The sequence below is a fragment of the Euprymna scolopes genome, chromosome 28 (assembly GCF_053919585.1).
Source record: "Euprymna scolopes isolate OS-2025 chromosome 28, ASM5391958v1, whole genome shotgun sequence".
NCBI classification, from domain to species: Eukaryota; Metazoa; Mollusca; class Cephalopoda; order Sepiida; family Sepiolidae; genus Euprymna; species Euprymna scolopes.
The window spans coordinates 57,035,294-57,061,598 of NC_136509.1; the positions used below are offsets into that span (position 1 = coordinate 57,035,294).

At 35.1% G+C, this 26,305-nt stretch overlaps 2 protein-coding genes across 2 annotated transcripts in view; one reads left to right on the plus strand and one right to left on the minus strand.

The window, feature by feature from the left end:
- Positions 1-6,101: 6,101 nt before the first annotated feature.
- LOC145249653 (inter-alpha-trypsin inhibitor heavy chain H1-like) overlaps positions 6,102-26,305 on the minus strand; it is a 362,855-nt gene continuing 342,651 nt past the window's right edge. Inside the window, exon 14 of the mRNA XM_080111426.1 lies at positions 6,102-6,149. The gene's annotated coding sequence lies outside the window, so the exon portion shown is untranslated. The remainder of the gene's footprint in view (positions 6,150-26,305) is intronic.
- The window catches only part of LOC145249655 (sulfotransferase 1B1-like), a 57,418-nt gene continuing 39,045 nt past the window's right edge, over positions 7,933-26,305 (plus strand). Inside the window, exons 1-2 of the mRNA XM_080111427.1 lie at positions 7,933-8,286; positions 25,176-25,493. Coding sequence (XP_079967553.1) covers positions 8,115-8,286; positions 25,176-25,493 — 490 coding nt within the window. The 5' untranslated portion in view covers positions 7,933-8,114. The remainder of the gene's footprint in view (positions 8,287-25,175; positions 25,494-26,305) is intronic.

Here is a 26,305-nt window from a genome sequence, read left to right on the forward strand (position 1 = left end):
CTTCTCTGGAGATGTCCATACTACATGGAAAGCCATCTCTAATGTAGGCACATATTCCATACCGATGGCGACCTTGTGATATCGGTATACTAGATAACCAAAAAGTTCCGTCAGTTTTTGATTAACCATTGGATGAAGTTGAAATATATACGAAATGCGTGTAAGAAAATCAGACGTTATGCATAAAACACGCACACCTTGCTCTGCCAACAGTTATAAAGTCGTGAGAAGGATGGATGTGTCTAGAGATATTATTTGAGATGTTTGCTTTACGACTTCAAAGTGGGGTTATCAGCAGCTGCACCAAGACGCCGCATATGTCAAGCACTTGAGGATAGTGCTGTAGATGGATGTACTGCAAGGTTTTGGCTTAAAAAACTCAAGTCGGGAGATTTGTCCCTCAATAATGAGCCACGTAATGGACGTCTATAAGTCTTAAATGACAGAATCCCGAAGGCGGCCATTGAAGAGGATAGTAGTCTAACATGTGGTGAACTTGCAAGACAATTCACCGTTTTCGATGAAACAGATTCCACCCGTAAGGTAAGAAGAACTGAAGAAAGTGAGTCCCGCCGTTTGAAGATCCGTAAGGGACGATCAGTGGCAGTCTGGGTATTGCTGCTTTTTCGTCATATTGCATCTTTATTCGACTGAGTCCTTACCAATGGGTTCTGTACTAAACACCCAAGCGTTCTAGACATTGTTTGTATCCTCAGGTTGCTGTCCCTTACACCGTGCATGTTAAATTAGAATATTCTTAATTACAAACACATCTTGGGAAGTAGTTGGTCCAATACCAGTTTCGCTTAGGAAGAATACTTCTGGTTTGGTTTCCTGTAATTGGATTTCAATTATTGGAAGGTTTGAACGTAGACTGCTTATGTTGGAGAATTATATTGATTAGGATAAAAATATCAAATTCGAAAAATTCAGTGAAAATATTTTTTATTTTGAAGATACTGACATTGGCCAAAATTATGAATGAAACAGACTGTTTTGTATCTGACTTTTGTAATTAAAGTTATTCGAGTCAAATGCAGAGGAGAAAAGCTGACTTTATTTTACACATAGGATTAAATTTTTTCATCTACAGGAGATACTTTTATTTTTGCAAGGTGATCTGCATGAGAAATAAATGTTCTTGAAGCGAACGAGAAAAAGAAACAGCAGGAACAACGTAAACGAGGGACGAAAATTTGAAAACAGTTTTGGGGCAAAAACTCAAATGTTCGGCCATTAATAGTATATCTTTATCGCAATTCCACAGCTTACATTTCACAGTCTTTATTTAAAGGGGTGCTTAGATGTGAATTTTCCCCAGAGAACTGGTGATAAGCCAATCCCTCTCTTAAAGCCAAGTAGTGAGAGTAAAGAAGGTGGTTGTTTTACTATTTTAGTATTTGCTTTGTGTTCAAGAAAATAGCAAGTTGGAAACAATTCACACCAGATTGCAATTGATTGTTGAGAGAAACGTGATAGAATTTGGAGAAAAGTTTTTCTTTTACCAGCAAAAAAACGAATTTGTGTATATTCTAAGACTCGGACATTTTAATTGGCTAATTAGTCATTAATTATTAAATCTTTTTATTTTGATATTTATAACATAACGTTAAGTATTATTAAGTATTATCAATTATTATTAAGTAATTTCAGTCTTTTAGAAAATGTCATGATTATAGCCTAAGGCGTTCTTGAGATAACCAGCATTCCAAATGTTGAACTGTTGTCTTTGAACTTGGAACCATTTAAGTTGATGTTTTATTTTTTTTCATCTGTCAGTGCGAGAATAAAAAGTACAGGTTTTCGAGATAAATTTATCACTAGTTTGAAAGATATAAGATCATATCTTGGCAAATAATTAATTTATTCTCCAAAATCAAAATGCATCTCTTAGAAGATGTTGTTTTGATCACTTGAAGAAGCCGCCCTGGGTCTTCACTAGTTCTATAGATGGTACCCGAACCTGAAACATGTGGTTTTCACTGAAGAGTTTTATTTCGTAAAATGTTGAAACTTTGTTCCCAATAGTCAAAACGAAAAAAGACAGATCAGGTCGAACATAAAGCAATGTTAGTTGCAAAGAAATTTTGATTTTCTTCCATAACATTCTTGTGTTTATTAACATGTTAACAATAAAAATATTAGAGAAATCTATTTCTTCTCTTTAAATAAAACAAAATGACAGAGATCATATGATACTGTGTCTCGGGACTACTGTAAAGACGTGATTTTTTAAATACTTTTAGAATGAGGACACGAAGTTTGCGAGAAATTTGACACGTTTTGAAAAGGAAAGAAAAAACTTCATATTTGTCCTAATAATTGATATATTCTCCAAAATTCAAAATGCATCCCTAAGACGACCCTTCGCCGAATACAGTTCACATTTAGAAGTCACCCTGAACCTTAACCATGACCTTCAGATGAGTCCTGAACCTGGAACATCTTCATGATGTCATTTAAGAAACACCTAAACACCAGTTTGGTCAGTTCGTGTCGAACAGAACAGATGGTATCTTTTTTAATTGCATCACAGATTTTATTTGTTCAAAAAGTTGCAATCAGATAAGTTGAATGGAGGCAGATATTTGAACTGTTAAAGTGTAAGAACTTTTCAAACAGCCATTTCTTTTCTTTTGTGTGACAAAGGACTGAGTCCTGCTGCAACTAGTATGGATACGTTGCAGTCATCTTCTTTATTTAACGTGTATCAACAGTGGCTTGAGACTCAATATTATAACCGTCTGTACTCTAGAACAATTCTGGATTGAGTCTGAGCCCATTTTCAAAGATGTGTGTGTGGGAGGTAGTATGGCATGACCTTTGCTGCAAACAAACTCAAAGACCATCACAGTTTGAGAGAAAATGACCTTCATGGTGTGCAGGAATGTATGTCAGTCACTTGTTGTTCTCTGCATGTTTTTTTGTGTAACTGATGCTGAGAAGCAAATCATCGATTGCTTATTTCATTTCATTGAAGAGTTTCTTGACTTTCGTAAGTCGGTTCTCTTGGGATCCTCATTCAATGCTTTGCTCACAGTCGCCACTCCAATACTCATCACTCTTGCAAAGATCCGCATTTCCTTCTTAGGATCTTATCATATATTTGTGTAATTTCGTTGTGCATCTACAGTCAGTATGTCTGCTATAATTCTTCCTGCTAAGCCGACTGCTTTCACATCTCCATTACAATTCTCTAAACTGCTTTCATATCTCCATTACAATTCTCTAAACTGCTTTCACATCTCCATTACAATTCTCTAAACTGCTTTCACATCTCCATTACAATTCTCTAAACTGCTTTCACATCTCCATTACCAATTCTCTAAACTGCTTTCACATCTCCATTACAATTCTCTAAACTGCTTTCACATCTCCATTACCAATTCTCTAAACTGCTTTCACATCTCCATTACAATTCTCTAAACTGCTTTCACATCTCCATTACCAATTCTCTAAACTGCTTTCATATCTCCATTACAATTCTCTAAACTTCTTTCACATCTCCATTACAATTCTCTAAACTGCTTTCACATCTCCATTACAATTCTCTAAACTGCTTTCACATCTCCATTACAAATTCTCTAAACTGCTTTCACATCTCCATTACAATTCTCTAAACTGCTTTCAAATCTCCATTACCAATTCTCTAAACTGCTTTCACATCTCCATTACAATTCTCTAAACTGCTTTCACATCTCCATTACAATTCTCTAAACTGCTTTCACATCTCCATTACAATTCTCTAAACTGCTTTCACATCTCCATTACCAATTCTCTAAACTGCTTTCATATCTCCATTACCAATTCTCTAAACTGCTTTCACATCTCCATTACAATTCTCTAAACTGCTTTCACATCTCCATTACAATTCTCTAAACTGCTTTCACATCTCCATTACAATTCTCTAAACTGCTTTCACATCTCCATTACAATTCTCTAAACTGCTTTCACATCTCCATTACAATTCTCTAAACTGCTTTCACATCTCCATTAAAATTCTCTAAACTGCTTTCACATCTCCATTACAATTCTCTAAACTGCTTTCACATCTCCATTACCAATTCTCTAAACTGCTTTCACATCTCCATTACCAATTCTCTAAACTGCTTTCACATCTCCATTACAATTCTCTAAACTGCTTTCACATCTCCATTAAAATTCTCTAAACTGCTTTCAACATCTCCATTACAATTCTCTAAACTGCTTTCACATCTCCATTACCAATTCTCTAAACTGCTTTCACATCTCCATTACAATTCTCTAAACTGCTTTCACATCTCCATTAAAATTCTCTAAACTGCTTTCACATCTCCATTACAATTCTCTAAACTGCTTTTACATCTCCATTACAATTCTCTAAACTGCTTTCACATCTCCATTACAATTCTCTAAACTGCTTTCACATCTCCATTACCAATTCTCTAAACTGCTTTCACATCTCCATTACAATTCTCTAAACTGCTTTCACATCTCCATTACCAATTCTCTAAACTGCTTTCACATCTCCATTACAAATTCTCTAAACTGCTTTCACATCTCCATTACAATTCTCTAAACTGCTTTCACATCTTCATTACAATTCTCTAAACTGCTTTCACATCTCCATTACAATTCTCTAAACTGCTTTCACATCTCCATTACAATTCTCTAAACTGCTTTCACATCTCCATTACAATTCTCTAAACTGCTTTCACATCTCCATTACAATTCTCTAAACTGCTTTCACATATCCATTACAATTCTCTAAACTGCTTTCACATCTCCATTACCAATTCTCTAAACTTCTTTCACATCTCCATTACAATTCTCTAAACTGCTTTCACATCTCCATTACAATTCTCTAAACTGCTTTCACATCTCCATTACAATTCTCTAAACTGCTTTCACATCTCCATTACCAATTCTCTAAACTGCTTTCACATCTCCATTAAAATTCTCTAAACTGCTTTCACATCTCCATTACCAATTCTCTAAACTGCTTTCACATCTCCATTACCAATTCTCTAAACTGCTTTCACATCTCCATTACAATTCTCTAAACTGCTTTTACATCTCCATTACAATTCTCTAAACTGCTTTCACATCTCCAGTACCAATTCTCTAAACTGCTTTCACATCTCCATTACCAATTCTCTAAACTGCTTTCACATCTCCATTACAATTCTCTAAACTGCTTTCACATCTCCATTACCAATTCTCTAAACTGCTTTCACATCTCCATTACAATTCTCTAAACTGCTTTCACATCTCCATTACAATTCTCTAAACTGCTTTCACATCTCCATTACAATTCTCTAAACTGCTTTCACATCTCCATTACCAATTCTCTAAACTGCTTTCACATATCCATTACAATTCTCTTATCTGCTTTCACATCTCCATTACCAATTCTCTAAACTCCTTTCACATCTCCATTACCAATTCTCTAAACTGCTTTCACATCTCCATTACCAATTCTCTAAACTGCTTTCACATCTCCATTACAATTCTCTAAACTGCTTTCACATCTCCATTACCAATTCTCTAAACTGTTTTCACATCTCCATTACCAATTCTCTAAACTGCTTTCACATATCCATTACAATTCTCTAAACTGCTTTCACATATCCATTACAATTCTCTAAACTGCTTTCACATCTCCATTACAATTCTCTAAACTGCTTTCACATCTCCATTACAATTCTCTAAACTGCTTTCACAACTCCATTACAATTCTCTAAACTGCTTTCACATCTCCATTACAATTCTCTAAACTGCTTTCACATCTCCATTACCAATTCTCTAAACTTCTTTCACATATCCATTACAATTCTCTAAACTGCTTTCACATCTCCATTACAATTCTCTAAACTGCTTTCACATCTCCATTACCAATTCTCTAAACTGCTTTCACATCTCCATTACAATTCTCTAAACTGCTTTCACATCTCCATTACCAATTCTCTAAACTGACATCTCACAGCCTTAATGTTCTCCAAGAAGTACTTACCTGCAGCTGTTTTTAATTTTTAATTTTTGAAGGTGGAGCACATCATCATGATGCAGGTTACTCTATTCCAATATTCCATTGCTTTTCATCATCTTCAGTTTTCAACCCAAATACACAAAAACCATCCGTTACATTTTATTACTTAAAATAAATATTCCTGAAATGAAAGCATATAACAAAATTATCAAATCTGTACATTGTTTGAAACTCTCAATTTAGACGCAATTCAGTAAATAAAAATGTTTTAAAAATAAAAATCCCTATTCCCTTGATCCCCATTAAAAATTAATCTCAAAATCTGAACAAAACTCGTAAAAATTGCTTCAATCTAGGAATTTTCCTGATAGTTACTACACTTTAATCCTCACTCGAAGGCTTACTAAGCAATTATGGGGGAAAATGGTATTCCTTTCCCTCGAGAAGAATTCACGTGTATGTTTTATACGATTCGAAAAACTTGCCTGTAGCTATGCGAGAGAGAGAGAGAGAGAGAGAGAGAGAGAGAGAGAGAGAGAGAGAGAGAGAGAGAGAGAGGGGAGAGATTGAGAGAGAGAGAGAGAGAGGGGGGAGGGGTGGCTATCATATGAGTAATGGAACGCCTTTAATGTAAAAACAGCTTTAACAGAAAAGAAAAAAGAGAGGAGGGGTTTATATATTCATTCATTTATCCGTCCCCACCTTTTTAATCGACGTTTAAAGGTCAGATGTATTTCACACGCACACACGCATATGTAGTAGTGACAGTACTACTGCAGTTGCACTCTACCACGCTGCCACAACAGAAGGCACTGGCTAAGGCTACGCTCATCAACTACCAATCTTTTTGCTGATGAAACGAAACGAAAGAAGAATACGTGAAATTGTAGATTGTGTGAAGAATGAACGATTTGGATTTAAAACAATCGAAACGTGTCACACAAACAAACAAACAAACTGAAAGCTGAAAATAATTCCGTTTTGAATTTGTTTTTATTTACATTCGAAACCTGTCTAGTCGTACATAAAACACGAACACGTGCTTCTGCTTTTATGGTCGTAACTGCGCACTCATCGCTGTAGAGTGTAAACACGTAAAAAATATAAGGAAAAAAATGTTATTAAAAATATACATCATAATGAATAATCACGCACAAAAATAGGGAAAACTATATTAACAGATAAAAACATGTTTTCGTGTAGAACTTCATTCATGTAGAGACATCGTGTACTCATAGAAGGGTCCACGCGAAGGTTACCAGCATCTCCAAATGAACTCTAGCACGGCTTGCCGACACCGCAGTACGCGTTGTTAATTACTGTAATACCCTAATCTGCCGACATTTCTAACAGAATATTATTAAAAAGCTATATTTACTTGGTATTGCTCGGGGAAACAGGTCAACATATAGACATGCTCATATATTTTTCAAAGGAAGATTTTTAAAAATTGGCTTCTACTTTTATTTTGATTTGATTTCAATAACATTTTATGAACAGTAAATAAAAAAAATGTTTCAATGTTTATTTATCAAAGTTACTTATAGGCAAGAAACACGTACAAAGACACGTGCAATCTTATATGGTAGTTTTATTCATACAATTTAATACAATAATAAACATCTTATTATATTATTAGTATAATAATAAGCGTCTCATCGTGAACAAAAACACACACACACACACACACACACAAAAAACAAATGGTTTTCGAAAACACAAGGATTTTAGTTAATGATAACAAAAAGAATCTAAAATATTACAAAAATCACCATGGAATTTACTTCCGGAACATAGTCTGCTAAATCAGTAAAATAACAAAGTAATAAAAAACTAAAAAAAAAAAAAAAAAAAAAAAAAAAAAAAAAAAAATAATAATAATAATAATAATAATAATAATAAAGACGCATCTTAAGTCAAAACAAACGATAAAAAATTGAAAAGCAAAAGACATGTTTATAGATAAGATAACAATAAAGATATTGATCGTTTGGATTTGAAGCACTTGACAAAAAGAAAAAAAAAGTAAAAACAAACAAAAACCCGGCCCAGATTCGATTTGACTTCTTAGTTTGAAGCAGCGAAAAAAAGCGGACAAAGCTTCAAATCAACCGCGCGTCTCAATCAAAGCTGAACGATTGTAATAATGGCAGATGAAGTGAGTAAAATCGTTGACCGTGACGGTAAACACATGTTGGTTTGTCTTGTGGATGGAATTCCTTTCCCAGTCTTCACTGGAATTCGGGAAAGGTTAAAAAAGATCAAAAGCTGGACACCAAGAGCCGATGACATCTTCCTTTTCGCTTATCCGTCATCAGGTAAGTCATCAGCCACACACCACCACCACCACCACCACCACCACCACATAGATAGTTTATATATGTACTAGCCGTCCCTAAACGGCGTTGCCCAGGTGGAGTACTTTTATTTTAATTTTCTTTTTATCAGTTTTTTGCCACCAAATTATTATTTTTTCTTAATAGGATTTGAAAAGCTAAACTGTATTATCGTTTAAAGTACTAATTGAACCAAATCGTTATAAAACTAGAAGTAAGTTTCTTATGATAATGTGTTTTCAATTTCGATTATAAAATTATTAACTATAAATAGTTTCCAAAACGTTGTAACTTTTAATATTTGCTAAGAATTATAAAATCAATATTGGCTTTCTATTCGACAGTTTAAATGCTTCTAAATCCTTTAAAATATCGAAACGTGACGAAATAATGCATCCTTTTTTTCAACTAGAAATGCATTTCGATGGATTTAATTAATGTTTAATTAATTAGAGTTTTTAAACATCATTTGAATACTTTACGCTGTTTCATTTTTTTTTTTCGATTATCGATTAATGATAAAATAGTCATGTATAAATCATATAGAGACGAGACGGCACAAGGTACGCGATCAGTAATAACATACTTTTATTCATATAGAGAGCATCCCTTATTTTATCAAAAAATAACTACTACTACTACTACTAATAATAATAATAATTTAATCAATCGATTTCCAAGATGTGTGGATGTGTGTGTGTGCATGTGCATTTGTGTGTGTGGGGAGGATCGCGTGCTTGTATGTCTTTCCCTCCATTTGTCCGATCACAATCAAACTTGATGGCAATTGCTGGCGAATGGGATGAAAAGAGGATAAACGGGAATGTATTAAACATAAAAATTTGATGATCTGAAAGTTTTTACTTCAATCAATGCATTTTCATTTATTTCATCAATCACACTGAGAAAAGCATTTCACTAAACATTATCCTACAAGAAATAGTGATGTGAACAGTTCATTATTTGAATGTGAATCCGTTTAATTTTTTTTATTAAAATTATTCAGTCGAAAAATGTAGATTTTTCATGGTCATTTTGGGCATTTTAGTGAACTTTCTTGAAATTTTTATCGAATAGATTCCAAAAATGTTGTTACAAATTTATTCTTCCAATCATTTCTGAATCTATCTCGTTTAATTCTTAAAATTGTGGTATATTAATAAGTAGGCATGTGAGACAAGCGAGCGTGAGAAACATTTTAGCTTGTATAAACTACTCTCTTTCTTTCTCCGTTTGACTTACTCCTTCCTCTTCCTCACATTTCTTCCTCTTTCTGTACCGAGTAGAAATGGGATGCACTTAAATCAATTGTTCTATGCTACAATCACACAAGCACAGTAGGAAAAGCTGCAATGAAAACATTAGTTCACATGTAGGTGCGAACTTGTGAATTCTCAACTAATGAAGGTTCCCGTTTGTTTGAAATAGCTTGCCTCAAACATTTGGAGAGCCAACTGCTTCCAATATAAAAGACTACTTGCTAACCAAAACAAACAAACAAACAAACAAACAAACAAACAAACAAACAAACAAACAAACAAACAACAACAACAACAATGCATGTAATGAAAACAGAAAAACAACAACAAAACACTAATTATTCCTCGTAGGACTAGCATTTACGACTACTACTGTTCTCATTACTATTACAGTTAGTGAAAAAAAGTAAAAAGACACATACACACACGCGTACGCGCATATAATGGAACTCTAAAAAAAATACCCAAGCATCCATACATGTTAAAGAATGATTGCTAAAAAAAAATACCCAAGCATCCATACATGTTAAAGAATGATTGCTAAAAAAAATACCCAAGCATCCATACATGTTAAAGAATGATTGCTAAAAAAAAAATACCCAAGCATCCATACATGTTAAAGAATGATTGCTAAAAAAAAATACCCAAGCATCCATACATGTTAAAGAATGATTGCTAAAAAAAAATACCCAAGCATCCAAACATGTTAAAGAATGATTGCTAAAAAAAAAATACCCAAGCATCCATACATGTTAAAGAATGATTGCTAAAAAAAATACCCAAGCATCCATACATGTTAAAGAATGATTGCTAAAAAAAATACCCAAGCATCCATACATGTTAAAGAATGATTGCTAAAAAAAAAATACCCAAGCATCCATACATGTTAAAGAATGATTGCTAAAAAAAAATACCCAAGCATCCATACATGTTAAAGAATGATTGCTAAAAAAAAAATACCCAAGCATCCATACATGTTAAAGAATGATTGCTAAAAAAAAATACCCAAGCATCCATACATGTTAAAGAATGATTGCTAAAAAAATACCCAAGCATCCATACATGTTAAAGAATGATTGCTAAAAAAAAATACCCAAGCATCCATACATGTTAAAGAATGATTGCTAAAAAAAATACCCAAGCATCCATACATGTTAAAGAATGATTGCTAAAAAAAAAATACCCAAGCATCCATACATGTTAAAGAATGATTGCTAAAAAAAAATACCCAAGCATCCATACATGTTAAAGAATGATTGCTAAAAAAAAATACCCAAGCATCCATACATGTTAAAGAATGATTGCTAAAAAAAAAAATACCCAAGCATCCATACATGTTAAAGAATGATTGCTAAAAAAAAATACCCAAGCATCCATACATGTTAAAGAATGATTGCTAAAAAAAAATACCCAAGCAGCCATACATGTTAAAGAATGATTGCTAAAAAAAATACCCAAGCATCCATACATGTTAAAGAATGATTGCTAAAAAAAAAATACCCAAGCATCCATACATGTTAAAGAATGATTGCTAAAAAAAAATACCCAAGCATCCATACATGTTAAAGAATGATTGCTAAAAAAAAATACCCAAGCATCCATACATGTTAAAGAATGATTGCTAAAAAAAAATACCCAAGCATCCATACATGTTAAAGAATGATTGCTAAAAAAAATACCCAAGCATCCATACATGTTAAAGAATGATTGCTAAAAAAAATACCCAAGCATCCATACATGTTAAAGAATGATTGCTAAAAAAAATACCCAAGCATCCATACATGTTAAAGAATGATTGCTAAAAATAAAATACCCAAGCATCCATACATGTTAAAGAATGATTGCTAAAAAAAAAATACCCAAGCATCCATACATGTTAAAGAATGATTGCTAAAAAAAAAATACCCAAGCATCCATACATGTTAAAGAATGATTGCTAAAAAAAAAATACCCAAGCATCCATACATGTTAAAGAATGATTGCTAAAAAAAAATACCCAAGCATCCATACATGTTAAAGAATGATTGCTAAAAAAAATACCCAAGCATCCATACATGCTAAAGAATGATTGCTAAAAAAATATCATGTTTGACGCAGCATCTTTTCTTTTGTAACAATAAAATATGTATTTCCTCTAAATTATGCGCTGAAGAAATAAAATGAATTTTACATTTGCTAAATTGTGACTTCAATAATCATCATGTTAGAACTATATTTAGGTTGATTAGACAAATCGTACCTAAAATATTATTTATTAGAAAAAAATAGATTTAGTTTTGAAATTTTTCTAACCAATCAATTCTTAGTGTACAAAGAGATATTGAAAAGTGTATTACATATTTAGAAATCGCTTTAATTATTTTGAACATCTCAATTAAGTCCGCGTTCATTCTTCATTCTAGTAAAATAATTAATCCTCAGGATTCCAACCTATTTTTATTACTGCGATTCATGTTTTAATTTAATCATTTTCTGTGTTTACTTATCAGTTTTAATCCGCAACTTTACAAAATCCTGAGTATGACCTTAAACTACATTCGCCGGTTAAGACCCAATTTTGGAGTTTGGAAAGCATTGCGCCTTAGTTTAGCATTTATTCCCACGGCCCATTTATGGATGAAAAAGAATGTCGTGGGCGTGACACAAACCTGCATGTACACATCAAGTTACGTTATGAATAACGACTTAAAGAAAACATGAATTAAAAAGCCGACATTGCTCGGAATTTAATGAAGAACATTGTCTTTTATTATTATATTCATAACATCATTATACTTTCTTTTTTTTTATTTAATGCCCCCCCCCCGTCCGTTTCGGCACTAAAATTATTCCACAATTTTTATCCATAGAGTAATAATTTCAAGTATAAAAACTCTTACGAAAACGACCCGAAAAGAGTTGATATGACATAGATCAAAACAATTAAACCAGATTGAGTACAAAATTTTCTATATTATTTCTTCCTTCTTTTTATAACCACTAGCTGATGTACCTGTCTCAAGATATGTTACATGATAATCTATTATATAAAATCTATTATATGATGTCAAGTCGTAGTGTGGATGTGTGCCCGGCTAAAAGTTACACAAAATACTTTTGAAATCTTTACATAATCGGATTCAGTGTGATCCCGACCTGATTATGATGAAATACGAATATCGCAATATTCATACGCTTGGGGCCACCAGAAATTACAGTTGGGGAGGGGCTGGGTAGACAGAACTTTGTAATGCAAGAAAAATATGGTTTCTTTCATTGTTACTCGATATTCTAAACAAAACTTTGTTAATGATATTCTAAACAAAACTTTGTTACTCGATATTCAAAACAAGAACATTTTATTCATGTTTAGTGGGGATTGCCTGCTTTGTTTTATTATAATAAAACAGTAGTAAAATTGGGAAAACAAAGAGAGAGAGAGAGAGAGAGAGAGAGAGAGACAGACAGACAGAGAGGGGGGAGAGAGAGGGGGAGCGGACAGACATTTGAAGCTTGTGTTGTTCTGTTGAGATGAGGGCTATGATGGTGACCGATTTTACAACTTGTTAGAGACTGTCTATGACCTCTGTGACACAGAAGGCGCCACGGGGTCAGTGTCAAGGTTCATTGGTCAACAGATGAAGGAACACCTCCGATTAAAATGGGAGCAATTGCAACCAGCCTTAGAGGAAGAATACTCCAGGGAGCGGACTCCCCTCGATGCGATAAGGAAGATGATCCAAATCTGACAGCAACACGGAGAGGACATAGTTAACCTAGGATATCAGGTTTAGCCAGGAGAGCCTTCCCTGATGAGAAGCTGAGAGAAAGTGAAGCTGTTCAGACGTTTTTGGCGGCTATACTGGGAGAGGACTTAAGGGATAGAGACGTCCGAGTCGCTGACCCGGTCGGATTATAGGAGGCAGTTGAATCGACCTGGAGTGGGGAGCGGATGTGGGCGCGAATTCGCTGTCCCTGATTGTAAGATGAAGATATGCAGTTTTGACCGAGAATATCGACCGAGGTTCTGAGAATAAGGGTCTCCGACGGATATCATAGAAGGAAGGAAATTGTTCGTTTGGCCTGTATATGGGAGAGACATGGGGCAGAGAGTAACCCGATCTGTGAGGAGCGTGGTTACTACAGCCAAGTGGCTGGCCGATGTACGGATGCGGCGGACCATAGATTAGGAAGAAGAAAGGATAAAGATAGACTACTCCCTGACCCACCAGAGAAGAAAATGGGAGGTCACGCGGTCTGAGTGGAGATCGCCTCCAACCTACACAGGAACGGCATAGGAAGGAGGCCAATGGAGTTACGACCGGATAATCCTTACAGACCAGTGAGCTAGGCCAGCCGAGTGGCGAGGGGGCGCCTGAGTTGGTGGACCTGTGGTCAGTTCGGTTATATGGCCCGAGGCTGCCCAAAAAGGAGATGTTGGCGTTGTCGGGAGCCAGGTCATCTGTAAAGAGAGTGCTCCTGAAAAGGGGGAGACTCGTTGATGCAGAAACAGAGAGAGAAGCCGTTGCCTGGGGTTGACCAAGAGGAAGAAAAAGGCCAAGGCGGGTGGGAGTTCGCTGTATCTTAAAGGAGAGTCGGGATCTTAGATGCCAGATGGTGGTGGTGGTAGGGGGCGTGAAGGTGGCAGCCCTGATCGATACGGGCACCTCGGCGACACTGGTTAAGTCCAGTGCTTAGCAGAAGATGGCTGACCAGGGACATTTGTACCCTGTTGACCTGGAATTAATCCAGGCGGATCAGGGCCAACTGTCAACTATGAGGTAGAGGGATGACTGGGCAATTACAGGCTTATGTGGCGCCAGATTTGTGTGAAGAGTTGATATTGGGGTATGATTGGCTGGAAGAAATGGGAGCTGCGGTCAGTTTCGTTTCACCAACCCTGTGGCTAAAGGGGAGCGGTATTCCCCTAAGTGGCCGAGAACTGTGATGACCTCATTGGATACGGAAATTCCTCCCCAAACGGTGGTGTCCATAACGGGAAGGATCCAGGCGAAGAAAGGGAAGCCCTGATGGGTACCAGGTGACCCCCCTAGAAGAAGAGGGAGACGGGGGTTTAGAAGTGGCGATTAGTAACGCCATACTGAGTGGGCCTGGAAGTTTTGCCGGTGCTGCTAACAAATAATGCTTGCAAGACGGTACGGGCTAAACGTTGGACCCAGGTGGGACGAGCTTACCCTGTTGAGAGAGTCCAAAGAATAGAGACCTGAGGTAGAGATGTGACAAGGAATCTGAGGGAATCATCAAGGATAAAAACAGAGGAAGTGACAGCACCGCCTGAGTACCAAGGGGAGGTAATAAAACTGCTAGAGCACAATCGAGATATTATCGCGTCTAGCGATCGGGAATTGGGTGTACAAACACGGTAATGATGAGGATTGAAGCGGGAGACCACCCGTCTGTTAGATTGAAACCGAACTCCGATTCATAAAAGACAAATTGTAGAGGAGGAAGTGTCTAAGATGTTGGAGGCGGAAATAATTGAACACTCCACCTCACTGTGGAGTTTCCCCGTGGTGATCGTGGAGAAAAAAGACTGGGGTCACAGATTCTGTGTGGATTTCCGGAAACTGAATGCTATTACAAAACCCCCAGCGGTATCCTTGCTCCTGATAGACGACATAATGGTTTGTTGGGTAGAGCGAGGTGCTTTACCACCCTGGACTTAAGATCGGGTTACTGGCAAATATCCCTCGATGGGAAGGATCAAGGGAAAGCGGCTTTTGCATGTCATGCGGGACTATTTTACTTTAGGGTCATGGAGTTTGACCTCTGTAATGCACCAGGGGTCTTCTCACAATTGATTTCGATACTTTTGCGGGGGTTAAAGGTGTTTGCAGTGGCGTACTTGGACGATATTTTAATCTTCTTACGGACGCCTGAGGAGCACTTTGCACATTTGACGGAAGTATTTCAGAGGTTGCGCCAACATCAATTGAGAATAAAGTTGCCCAAGTGTTAGTTTCTTAAGAAAGAAACCAAGTATTTGGGATTTGTGATTAATGAGGCGGGAATAAGGCTAGATATAGACAAAGTGGAGGTTATCAGGTTTCTGCCTGAGCCGAAGACCGTGCGACAAGTGCGAGGGTTCATTGGGATGATCGGCTATTATCGCCGATTTATACCTGCGTTTGGTCAATTGGTCGCTCCCATAATAGCGTTAACGAAAAAGCATGCCCGTTATAAATGGACTCCAGGATGTCAGAGAGCTTTTGACGCCCTGAAGGAGCAGTTGACGGCTAGTACATATATAAACGTTTAGCGAAGAATAACACGCACGTAGAAAGCAATTCAGCTTTTTCTCAAAATACAATATGCTTTGCAATAGATAATTTTAAGTACGAAAAAGATGAAAAATCATTCGCAGCTTATTTCAAGAGATATGAAGACTTTTTCAATATCGACTGGTCTGACCAGAAGAAGACCGGATTGCTGCTGCGAAAACTTGAAACGGCTGAACATGACGAATTCGTGGATTCGTGGAAAATCGTAGATTTATCGTTCAATGAGACAGTAAATCTGTTAACAGAACTGTTCTCCCCGAAAACGCCTCTTTTTCATGCGATGGAGATGTTTGAATGTGACCAAAGACGATAATGACGACTTTGTCACGTATGCAGCAGTAGTGAAAAAGCATTGTGATGACTTAACAGCAGACAACCTTGTTTTTGCACAAGGTTTAACCTCGGGAAAACATGCGGAAATCAGGCGCAGAGTTCTTACGAAGTTAGAAAACGAACCGAACTTAACACTGCAAAAATTGACTGAGGACTGTCAAAAAGTTGAAATAATAAAAATCGTAGCAGGCATCGCAAGTATACAAAAAAATAAAATAAAAAATAAATAAATAAGAAAAAACCGTCGAGACGGTACGCAGAAAATTACCCCCAAATGTCGGAAAAACCAAAAGCACCGAACCCTTGCTTCAGATGTAATGGTAAACACTGGGTCTTAACAAAAGATTTCCTCATATGTAATAAAATCGGACATGAAAGCTCTCACTGCAGGGAAAATCAGAACAAAAGTCGGGTACGTCAAACAATAACTAGAGACATCGTAAATAAAAACCTATGTAAATACGTAAAGGTCAACATTCTCGACAAGGATATTAAATTTCACTTAGACAGTGGGTCGGATCTTTCAATTATAAATTTCAAAACGTGGAAGAAATTACGAAAACCGACTACACTAAGAACCAACAGAACGGCGATGGCCGTCAATGGTACAAAAATTTATTTTCAGGGTGAATTAATCACCAACATCACCTTGCTGGGAAAAACGAAAAAACTCAAAATGTGTGTCTTAAAAAATAGTGAAAACCTTTTCGGTTCCAACAGCATGGATGAGTTTCATTTGTGGGATCTTCCTATATCCACATTTTACAAAAAAATAGAAACCCACCCAGCGGAAACTGAGAAACCAGTTTTAAAAAAAGAATTCCCAAATGTATTTTCTCCTGGCCTTGGGAGATGCACAAAAATGGGCGCGGATTTTAAGCTGAAACCGGGTACACAACCGATGTTTAAAAAAACGTAATATCCTGTTCGCATCTCTGAACAAGATAAATCAGAAACTGGATAGACTTGAAACCATCGGTAAAACATCGGTAAAACATCGGTAGACTTGAAACCATCGGTAAAACATGGCTAAAATTGAATATGGTGAGTGGGCTGCTCCAGCAGTCTACGTAAAAAAAGGGGCCGGACGAAATCCCCATTTGCGCTGACGTCTCGACTGGACGAAACGGGTCGTTAGAAGACTGTCACTATCCATTACCCAGCCCGGAAGAAGTGTTCACAAAATTAAATAACGCCTTCAGGGAAAAGACAAAAGACTATGTCCAATCCCAGTATAAAACAAAGGGTTATTTCTATAACAAGAAAAATGGAAATGGCAAAACACAAGTTCAAAAACAAGAAAAATTACCCTATAACAGATGACAGATGCAGCGAAAGGCGTTTGGGAAAAATCTGCCTATTTCGAAAAAAATGCCAAAACTGTTGCAAACTTGGCCGAAAATTATAAAAAAAATAGTTAGGTAGACAATATTTATAAAAAGATTGACGAAAATTTACGCAAAGATAATAAAAAAGCTGAAATTACAGCTGAACGCCAGATCCGATGTGTCAATTATAAATTTGCATTCGTGGCGAAAACTTAATAAACTTCATTTGAAAAAAAAACTTTAAAGTTGGCACGTACAGTGACTGGAAATAAAATTGATTTTATTGTGGAAATATTTTTGTCAGTAAGATTTAAACGAGGTTATTAAAAAATTAAGGGTGTTTACTATAAAAATCATCAAATCTATTTAGTTTGAATTGAATAAACTGCTGCCCAAACAGGAAATGCGACATAGAACTTCCAAAAGGCATGTCTGAACCAAGACGCTCCGCAGACAAAGGAAGCACACAAACCCCTACCTGGTCTTGCCCCAAAAGAAAAGATACTAATTTCATACCTGGAGAAATCAGCTTTGGAAGGGGGTGTTGTGGGAGAACCACCCTCCAAATGGACCAATCCATCGTCCATATAAACTTTACTCATGGCGATCCCGGGGGGGGGGGAGGATCCAATTCCAGAGCGACCCTTGCATGCTTGGTGAATTACCTACACTTTTCGTTTGTAATATTTCCGTTGTTTTAATGTAATACATGTTTTAAACTGTTCTCCGTTCTGTTCTTCTTTGTGGCTATTTGCGAGCCATTACACTGATGACATTGGATTCGAGAAACATACGTCTAAAACAGCCATAACAGATATATGCCATGGCACTTTTAAATTAAGATAAATTTAGCATAGACAATAAATATTTTAGCTCACAATGTGTTCAAAACAGAATTTTTAGAAGTATCTATATCATAGTTGATATGGACTGTCTCTCCTATCTTTCTGTGTGTGTGTGTGTGTGTGTGTGTGTGCGCGCGCTCGCGCGTATATGTGTGCAGCAGGATGTCAAAAACTACAAAACATGCACAAGTTTGACATCTTTGGATTCAATATTTAGAACTTGCCCCCATACTTACAAAACTGTTTAAGCGTTGCCTTTAGGAGAAGTGCTTTCCAACACCCTAGAAAACCTCATCAGTATGCCCTGTATTTAAGAATTCAGTCATCTCCCTCTCAGTAAAGACCAATTAGTATCCTGTGTGTCATGAGTAAGCTGCTGGAATCCATATTAAATAGAGAAGTAGTCAACCACCTCAGCAGAAATAACCTTCTTAGTGACATGCAATTTGGTTTCCTTCTGCTAGATCTACAGCAGATGTGCTAACGGTTATATCTCATAGGATTAGTGAACCTCTCGACAAAGCCTTCCTTTTCAGGGCAAGTGCTCTTAACATATCAAGGGCCTAAGGTATGACATAAAGGCCTACTTCACAAGATTTCCAGCTACGGTATAACTGGAAATGTATTCTCAATTATTAAATCATTTCTCTCTGGCTCATAAGAGTAGTGGTTGATGGACAGAAATCAGAGACCCACAGTATTAATGCTGGAGTCCCTCAGGGATCCATCCTGGGCCCAACTCTCTTCCTGATCTACATCAATGATCTCCCAAAATACATACTTAAATCATTCGTTGGCATCTATGCTGATGACACGACCATCTATGACAACACATAAAAGGCAATAAATGACAAAGTTCTCTGATTCTCTCTCCTCTGATCTTGAGCATGTGGTACAGTGAGGGAAGAGGTGGCTGGTTACTTTTAATACATCTAAAACCAAGCTCCTATCTTTACATCGTCAAGGCTCTGATCCCCATTTGGCATTAATTAAAATGGATGGCTCTCGTCTTGGGGATGCTCCATGTTTTGACAAACTTCTGGATTTGATCTTTACTCCTGATCTGAAATGGAACACGTGCATCAAGTCTGTTGCCAAGGTCGCTGGGAAGATGGTGGGATCCTTCTACCGCTCCAGAAGATATCTCACAACTGATGCAATTCTCTACCTATATAAAAGCCGAGTACGTCCAAAGATGGAATAGCTGCCATATCTGGGCAGGAGCTGCTAAAAACAGCCCATCCTTCCTTGACAGAGTACAAAATAGACTTCGTGGCTTAGTGGGGGATGTCCTTTTCTCTTCCTTGCAACCTCTCTCCCACAAAAGAGACGTTGCGAGCCTGTCTTTGTTTTATCGTTATTTCCATGGCAAGTGCTCGTCTGAGCTCCAATCTCTCGTCCCCCCTCGCCAATCTTTCATCATAAACACTCGTCAAGCTGAGACCACTGTTATTAATTTTCCCCCACTCTTTATCTATGCCTAAATCAAAGCGTAGATTCCATAAGCAAAGCCTCTTTCTTAGAAGTGCACGCATGTGGAACTCTCTTTCGTTTGTCTGTTTCCCACCTGACTACAACTTGGATGTCTTCAAGTTCAACATAAACAAATTCCTGATGAACCGCCCCCTTAAGTAAGACACTTTATCAAATCTCCAATACTAACGATTACTACGATACTATCCCATTGATTATTGTACCCGCAATAACCTTTACCCCCGAGTGGCTTCCTGGCCTTGACAAGTTGTGACCTCCATGTAATATATATATATATATATATATATATATATATATATATATATATATGGACCCGAAAAATGTTATATTAAAAATGAATATTTAATATTCATACGCATTTCGTCTCCAGATCAGATTCGTTCATTGGAGAATCAGAAATTTTGAATACAAGAAAAACATGTTGAGGCTATCAAAAAGTTCTAAATGGAATATTTTGTTTTGTTTCAAATTCGCAGTCTACCAGTGAGTGATCACAGAGAGAGAGAGAAAGAGAGTGACAAAGAGGTGACAAAGGGGGAATAAGGGTGACAGAAAGAGGGGGAGATTAACTAGTCTGATAGTGAATGCATTTTTTTCTATTATGTCGAAAAAGTAGCATTAAAACGTAAGTTTCGTGTTATTTTTTATCAATTAAAAAGAGAATGAGTGAGAGAGATTGAGAGAAAAATCAGATATTTTTATTATGCTGAAAACGTGTCATCTGCTAAAAATGTTTTTTTTTTGCAAGTTTGCTTAGAAAGAAAGAAAGAGATAGATGAAAAATGGAGGATAGAAAGCATGTGTAATATATATATATATATATATATATATATATATATATATATATATATATATATATAGAGAGAGAGAGAGAGAGAGAGAGAGAGAGAGAGAGAGAGAGTGAGAGAGAGAGAAATTTAAAAAATGTTACACATTTTTTTAACTATTCTATTTTCTTTCAAGGATCGCTTGTAATGCCAGGTAGCCTTGTTAATCTATAATAAAAACGTCACATTTTCTGGTTATATTTAAAGTTCTACTTTAATATCCATGCGACATAAGAACCGTTCATATTGGGTCAGCAATTGTAAATGCACGCAAAAAATATTTAATTTTAATTTCTATATAATAAAAGTTTATTCCATTATACCTTCACACAATATTGGAAAATAATCGACCACTTCATATGGTAATCTGTTCTGGACTCATCATTCATGAATGTTTCCAGAACTTCTGCATTCATTCTATATTTGTTATATTATTTTATCCCAAAAGTTCGTAAACAGCAGCGAAAATTGAATTTTTATGCAATTTTTATTTTATTTTTTTTTTTTTTTGCGTTTATATTGTTATAATGATCTTCATCTTTCTTTTTCAGATGCAGTTGAAAAAATTGCGCTGCGATTTTTTATTCGTTACTGTTAGAAGTAAGGTATTTTAATCAGGAAAGTTGCAGTTGTGCTGCCGAAGGTGAAGGAACATTGAAGGAATCGTACATTTTGAGTGGATTCCGAATAGTCGTGCTATCAGTGCCGAGCTTTACTGTAAGCAACTGAAGCCGGTCTACAAAAAGTTGAAGCAAAAGTACCTGGCTCTGATCCACCCAAAGCGCGCTTGATGCTGCAAGACAATGCCAAACCAAACACCGCCAGGAAGACCAAAGACAAGTTTGAAGAGCTGGACGGCGTTGAGGTTCTGCAGCATCCAGCCTACAGTCTTTACTGTGCTCCATCAGATTACGGCCTTTTCCACTCAATGCAACACTTTCTGAAAGGCTGCCGATTCGACTCGTTTGATGAAGTCGAGGAAGCACATCAAGAATTCTTTGATTTGAAGTCGGCTGAATGTTACTTTGACCAGATCCGAAAGTTTTGCAGATCGATGGTAGAAAGTCTTGGAAAATAATGGTCTTTATTTTGAGGATTCATTTTTATTTTGTTTGTTATTATTTGGCGAGTAAAATTTAAATTTTTTGCAAACTTTTCGGACAACTTAATATTTTACCTGTCCTTCCAGACTCTTCCAAATAAACCTTTTAAAAAAGATACATCAACTTTTACTTGCCATCTATTACCATCGCCACCAGAATCATCGTGTGCTACTTTTCAATCTGATAAAAAACTAAACAAACATCGGTTAATTAAAAAATAATTAACAAACATTTCATGATAGCAATGAATATCATGTCAAATAATAAATGTTCAATATGATTTCTGCACCGGTAAATTTTTTCATCACTTCCTCGCGACACGTCTTTCTGGATTGATGTTCACTTATTTTTAAAAATAACATGATTAATTCGCCCTTTTCAGCGCATGGAATACTCGAATATGGGATTAAACATCAAACATTGCTAACAATCAGTAAAATTATTAGCAAAATTATTTTTCATCGTTTTAGCGCACAGCACCGTCTCGTTCTATACCTTGCTGCGAAATAGTGAGCTCAACTATTTTAAAACTTTCTTTATTTCTTACATTTAAATTACTTACCTTGAAAAAGTGGTTCGAAACTGTTGCTAATAGTGAACTCAAATATTTTATGACAAATTTCTTACTGATTTACTTCGCATTACCGAGAACAGATTGTATTCAAACTAAATTATTTCATAGCTATTCTTATAATGTTTTTCTTTGAGAATTAGATCTTTTTATCATTCGCATTAAACAATGAAATAACACTGTCTTCATATATTACATTACAATCTACTAAGTTATGTAAATATTTCATTTACAAAATTACAAAATAAACAGAAAACCAGTCATTCTCTTTCTTCATTCTTTTTAGTGGGGGGGTGTTAAAAAATTTCGAACCAACCTATTCATGAATTCAATTATATCCACTAATTATATCAAATTTCATAAAACAGATTGAAAAAATCACAACTTAAATAAAGGTGAATTATTTTGTCCCGTCGCCACTTGTCAAACTATTTATCCATAAATCTTATTTTAATCACGTAAATTACTTACATAGAAACAGCAATTTAACACAAATTTCTCACAAATAAGAAAAGTAAAGGGAAAACACATTTTTAACGAATGTCACAATTGTATTTGCTTAAAAATAATTTATATACTTTTTAGTCTGTTTACTTACCTTCCGCAGTTCATGTGTCAAAAGCATAAAAAATAACCTAAACAATCTCTGCACGAATACAATTTCTTCCATAAATTTTATAAAGCAAATTAGTATTAATGACATAAATTGCTTTAAAGTAAATACACAGGAGTTATTCGTCAAATTTGTCATCTGTTTGCGCTAACACAAGTTGCAATCCATCACTTATCGGTAAATCCTATTTTAATTACGTAAATTATTAACAGTTAAAGGGCCAATGAAATTTGTGGATACAATTGTAATCATAAAAAATTTGGTTTTCAGTAACATTTTTTTTACTTCACCCATGCAACTCCAGAACTCGGGGTTTGCTAGTTGTAAATAAAACATTGCAAATAATACATTTTATTAAGATTAAATTTGTCGTGCATCAGTGGCAAAAGAGAGGAAGATGTAATATATATATATGTATATATATATATATATATATATATATATATATATATATATATATATATATATATATACCTTCTCTCTCATTCTATAAATGTTGAGATCGTCGTTCGCCTCACCCTCAACAATTTATATTATAAAATTTAAAATAGTAGGACATAAATTTTTATTTAAATCCTTGGGCTCCAATAATAATCATTTACTAGGGGAAAATTTAGGAAGAGGCCTGGTTAGAAAAATGATTTTCGTTCATTCTTACTGGCAAATGTTCGAGAAACAACACTGGAACTATGTCCTTTTCCTTTCTTGATTTCTCTTATATTTAAACAGTTGCAAAAGTTTATTGCATAAATTAAAAAGAGAAGGAAAAAGTGTGTTTAAAAGTAACATGACTGCTAGATAGAAAGAGGGTTTTAAAAAAAATGTTACACACTTTTTTAAAATCATTTTCTTTTACCGGATAACACTAGGTAGCCCTTCTAGTCTTAAATAAAGCAAACATAATCTTTTGATCGGGATTATATTTCTTTTAAACATAACTGTTTGACATTACATGAAACTTATCAATCAATATCAATAGCATTGATTTCTCACGAATCTTTGTCAATTTATGAACGAATTGATTTTTTGTTGTTAATCTTAAAAAAAAACTGTCAACAGTTTGAGAAGTAAAGTATCAGAACAGATACTAGACTTTACTCCTAGCAAAAAGGTCAAGGAGGTCGACTACAGATGGGTCTTGTTAATAGCCATGTTCTAAAAGTTATTGCGCCAACACTATTATGTCATTTCACTGAACGGGTAGGATTTTCTCGTTTTAAAAAATATAAAAATAAAAGCAATAACTGTTAATGGTGAATTCTTAAAAAAAATAGCATTTTATTTGAAAAATGAAAATGTCAAATGTTTGAAACATACTGAAATTTTATTTGAAAAATGAAAATGTCAAATGTTTCAAACATACTGAAATTTTATTTGAAAAATGAAAATGTCAAATGTTTCAAACATACTGAAATTTTATTTGAAAAATGAAAATGTCAAATGTTTCAAACATACTGAAATTTTATTTGAAAAATGAAAATGTCAAATGTTTCAAACATACTGAAATTTTATTTGAAAAATGAAAATGTCAAATGTTTCAAACATACTGAAATTTTATTTGAAAAATGAAAATGTCAAATGTTTCAAACATACTGAAATTTTATTTGAAAAATAAAAATGTCAAATGTTTCAAACATACTGAAATTTTATTTGAAAAATGAAAATGTCAAATGTTTGAAACATACTGAAATTTTATTTGAAAAATAAAAATGTCAAATGTTTCAAACATACTGAAATTTTATTTGAAAAATAAAAATGTCAAATGTTTGAAACATACTGAAATTTTATTTGAAAAATGAAAATGTCAAATGTTTCAAACATACTGAAATTTTATTTGAAAAATAAAAATGTCAAATGTTTCAAACATACTGAAATTTTATTTGAAAAATGAAAATGTCAAATGTTTCAAACATACTGAAATTTTATTTGAAAAATAAAAATGTCAAATGTTTCAAACATACTGAAATTTTATTTGAAAAATGAAAATGTCAAATGTTTCAAACATACTGAAATTTTATTTGAAAAATGAAAATGTCAAATGTTTCAAACATACTGAAATTTTATTTGAAAAATGAAAATGTCAAATGTTTCAAACATACTGAAATTGCATATGCATTTTAAATTTTACATGACATGGCTCAGTATAGGTTCGCATAGCACTCTTATACAGATGCTTATTTACTTTTTTAACCACATTTCCCTTATGTTATCTTGCAGGGACACACTGGCTCTGGGAGGTGGTGGGTATGTTACTGCGTGGCAAAGCAGAGCGCATCAAAGTAGAAAAAGAGCATTACATGTTGGAATGTAGTGATCCAGAAACCTTAGAGAAATTGGAGTCCCCACGCATCCTCAATAGCCACATCTATAAAGAGCAGGTGCCGACAAGCATCTTGCAGAACAACAAGATTGTTCTTATCTCTCGGAATCCAAAGGACATCGCTGTGTCCTGGTACAATCATAATGTGGCAGATTTGGAGACTGACTACGAGGGGAAATTCTCAGCTTTTTATGAGCTTTACCGGGTTGGAAATGGTAAGCAGTTTCTACTTTTATTCTTTCTTGAATATATATATATATATATATATATATATATATATATATATATATATATATATGTGTGTGTGTGTGTGTGTGTGTGTGTATGTGTGTGTGCGTGCGTGTGTGTGTATGTGTGTGTGTGTGTGTGTGTGTGTGAGAGGAAATCGGACTTTGAATCCATTGTGTGACATAGGAACGTTGTTGGTACATGTAGGAAACAAAACAATCTGTCAAATACAACTTGTGTTCTACTAAGCGCATACAATTAACCATAAATAGTAGTAAGCATTGTTTTAACAGTAAATGACTCAAAAAAAAATTGATATGCCGAAAAACTGACAAACTAAAGCATTTATTACACGTTCAGTTTTAAAAGCTTAATTTTACTGAGTTAATGTTTTAATATGTTTTCTAAACAGGTGGATTACTAAGAGCCGTTGAGCAGTTCAATTTCTTATTCAAATATGCTGATATTCTTTTTGATTTGTTCATTTCAATGGTGAACTTTCTTATATTGGATCTCAATAAAAAGTGTTTTTTAGATTATGATACGGCTTTAGGTATTGGTTGACTAATTTACTCGTATTAATTTCGAAAGTAATGTGTAAAAAGGAGGAATCCATACTCGCTTGACTGAGTAGTGTAGAAATATGATTTTTTTCAGTTTTTTTTATCACTTTGTTTTTCATGGGGATGGGGCATTCTGTCGGATGCCAAACATTCTCCCATTAGTTTAGTTACTCCAACCGAGAGATCTTTTTAAGATTCTAACCGTCCCTTTAAGTGCTATTGTTTATATTTCTTTT